The sequence below is a fragment of the Impatiens glandulifera genome, chromosome 1 (genome assembly GCF_907164915.1).
Source record: "Impatiens glandulifera chromosome 1, dImpGla2.1, whole genome shotgun sequence".
Lineage (NCBI taxonomy): Eukaryota > Viridiplantae > Streptophyta > Magnoliopsida > Ericales > Balsaminaceae > Impatiens > Impatiens glandulifera.
This window is the reverse complement of record NC_061862.1, coordinates 124,702,681-124,706,041: the sequence shown is the minus strand read 5'-3', so window position 1 is coordinate 124,706,041 and position 3,361 is coordinate 124,702,681. Positions and strand designations below refer to the sequence as shown.

Sequence of the window (3,361 nt, the reverse complement as noted above, 5' to 3'; positions counted from 1 at the left end):
AAAACAGTTCATAGGGTGTTTTGTCAAAACGTTTGTGGATTATCGACCGATTTTGTGTGTAACATACTGTGTTTATGGCTTCTGCCTAGAACTTTTGAGGAACACCTAATTCATCCAACATTGATCTCGCTGCTTCTTTCAGTGTCCTCACTCTTCTCTCAACAATGCCATTTTGCTGTGGGGTTCTAGCACTAGACAACTCGTGTCTAATACCAGACTCCTCGAGATAAGAGGTTAGGCATCTGTTGGTGAACTCGGTTCCCCGATTACTTCGAATAGAAATGATACTTAAAGATTTCTAGTTTTGAATTCTTTTAAGGATCTTAATCAAATTTACAGCGGTTTGATCCTTAGATTGCAAAAATATTACCCATGTAAATCGTGAAAAATCATCAATAACTACTAGGGTAAATATCATTCCTCCTAAGCTCCTTACGGGAATTGGACCAAATAGATCCATATGTTGAAGTTCTAAGTAACAGCTTGATTAAGATTTCCCTTTACTTTTGAACGATGATCTGCCCTGTTTGCCTAACTGGCAAGCAGGACAAACCTTGTCCTTAGAAAACTGTAATTTAGGTAAACTAAACACTAAATTATGTGAACAAATGTTGTTGATGGTTGTAAAGTTTAGATGGTTTAATCTTTTATGCCATAACCATATTTGGTCATTTTTGGCAATCATGCACATATGATCAAATGTCTTATTTTTCTAGTTCATTTTATAAGAATTTTCTACCCTGCTTTCAGTCAGCAAGGTATTATCCTACTGACCCTTAACCAGGCATGCATGAGTTTGGAAATCAACCCACAAATCATTACCACATAATTGACTAATGCTAATCAGGTTATAATATATAGATAATCAATAACAATCTCTTTAATATCTAGTTTGGTTTTAAAAATAAATAAAGTTTACCATAATTAAGGTCATATTTATTTATTCAAACTATTATTTCATCGTTTAATTTATTAATTAAAATATCAATTGGATAAAAAAAATGTATTAAATATTTTATAAACGTGTTAAACGAACCAAAACGTGATAAATGTGTCAATAATGTGTTAAACGGGCTAAAAACGTATTAAACGGGTCAACGACATATTAAACGGATCAAAACAAATTAAATCATTGTTAAACAAGTTTAAACGAGACAAATATTGGTTATACGGGTTGAAAATGGTTATACGAGACAAATAATTGTTAAACAATAAAAACTATGTTAAACGGACCAAAAATATCTTACAAGTATCAAAAATATAATAAATTTGTTTAAAACCAAAATATAGTTTAGGTTACCCAAACCATACTTACCCTCAATCTATATTAATAAATAATATGGGTTGGAAAATGAATTAACTAAATTTAATTTGCATTGAATATGGGTTGGATAATACGGATTTAGTTTATATGTTTGTCTCCTTTTAATTGTATAAATCTAAACCAACTTAAACAATTAAAATTTAGAAGTTTTATTTTTTAATTTAAATTTCTAATATGTAACTCAATAAATTAATATTAACTTGTATTATTATAACTTTGGTATGTTTTAACGTTTGTAACTCATTTCTATATGTTTTTTAAATAATTGTTCTCTATTTAAATTGTTCAACAATTTAAATATTTTATTACGACTTTTTTTTAATATAAAAGTGAGCATGATATCAATTGGACAGAACTCCTATTTTAACTTTTGTTTTTTTAGATTGAAAGTCGAATTTATGACTTTTAATTTGTTAGGCACCCATACTTAACACTTAAGTTATCCTGTTGTATTTTTTTTATTTGTTATCTATCTATTGTAATATTTATTTATTATAAAAATATTATTTAAATTATTACTATTATTAATAAACTCATGTATGTATTTGATTAATTAATATTAAATATATAATTAGGTTAGATTCAAGAATTATCAAATCGACTAAAGTAAATATTCAATGTCAAGAGTATATAATTAAATATATTATTTTTATTAAGTATAACTGTAGTAGTAATTTGAATTTAATTTAATAAAAAATCGTACAGGTAAATGATTGATTATAATTAATTAATGCTTTACTTACAAGAAAAAATAATTTTAAAAAATAATTGTACTACTAATAATTAAAATAATTTAAACCTGACATCAATAAAAAATATTAAATTATTTTATTTTTATAAAATTTAAATAAAAAATATTTTAATTCGAAATAATAAAATATTTCTTCCTACAAAATTTTATTTCATAATCTAATTTAACCATCTCCAAATTACAAATAGTCGGATTCCTACTGTATGAATTCATTTACACGATATATTTTACAACTTGAGTGTAATAAATAATAATAAAAAAAAAGAATAAATATTCTCAAAATAATAATAAAAAAGAAAAACTTACAACAATTAATCAATCATACAATTGTTGATCTATTATTATGTGGTGGAGTTTCTACAATGGTCTCCAAAGCTGGCACCCACGATCTCTGCCTTTGAAACCCATCCAACGGCTCATCTTCCATCGCCGGCGAATACGAAGATCTCGCCGCCGCCGCAGCAGCAGCAGCTGCAGCCGCCGTCTTTGAATCTGAACTGGGGAAGAAACCCAGAACAGGGAATATCTTGGAGAATCTAAGGGTGCTCTGTTTCAAGGCTTTGGAAGCGTTTATGGAGAGAGAATTGAATTCTTCGTGAGTTAAGACAGAGTAAAGGATTTCCATGGGAAGGAGAAAATAGAGGTGGCGACGGTTGAGTTCTTCGTCCGGTGAGAGACCTGGGATCCGGGTACCGACGGAGAGTTGGACGGAATTACAGACAAATTGGCCTGGGAAATGTAACATTAAATCCCCTGCTTTTATTGGGCGGGTGAAGATTTCTAGGGTTCCGTCGGTTGATAAAACTTTGACGACGCCTTTGGAAGAGACGATGGAGGGGGAGCAGAACGCAGCGTTTCCCATCTTTGAGAGAGAGAGAGAGAGACGTGTGTTGTTTTGTATCGGCGATTATGATTTTTAGGTGGTTTAATGATGAGGTTAATTATATAGCCTTACAAGAGTCTATTGTTTTAATTAGAAAATAAATAATATTTGAATAGTTGGTTAGATTGATTAAATTATTTCCTAATGTTATTTGTTTAGTTTATTTTTTTTAATATAAATTTTCATAAATAATTAATTAAACTAGGGTGAGCAGTTCGATTCGGTCGGTTATTTTCCCGAAAAATCATCTTAATCGTTGGTGTCGATTTTTTAAAATCTTCATTCGGCGGTTAAAGATCGGTTCGGTTTAGTAGGTTATAAAATCGGTTTGGCCGGTTTATCAGTTTAAGTTTAATCGTTGAAAAATTATAATTATAATTATAAAAGCGGTTAGGTTCGGTGG

General features: G+C 29.6%; 1 protein-coding gene across 1 annotated transcript; it reads right to left on the bottom strand.

The window, feature by feature from the left end:
* Positions 1-2,316: 2,316 nt before the first annotated feature.
* LOC124924717 lies at positions 2,317-2,976 on the bottom strand. Its single transcript, XM_047464714.1, has one exon. It carries the CDS (start codon positions 2,935-2,937, stop codon positions 2,395-2,397), a length of 543 nt encoding a protein of 180 aa, XP_047320670.1. The 5' UTR covers positions 2,938-2,976; the 3' UTR covers positions 2,317-2,394.
* Positions 2,977-3,361: the final 385 nt, after the last annotated feature.

Excerpts from the sequence above, each read along its gene's own strand:
- LOC124924717 (XM_047464714.1), bottom strand. The coding sequence starts at position 2,937 with ATGGGAAACGCTGCGTTCTGCTCCCCCTCCATCGTCTCTTCCAAAGGC.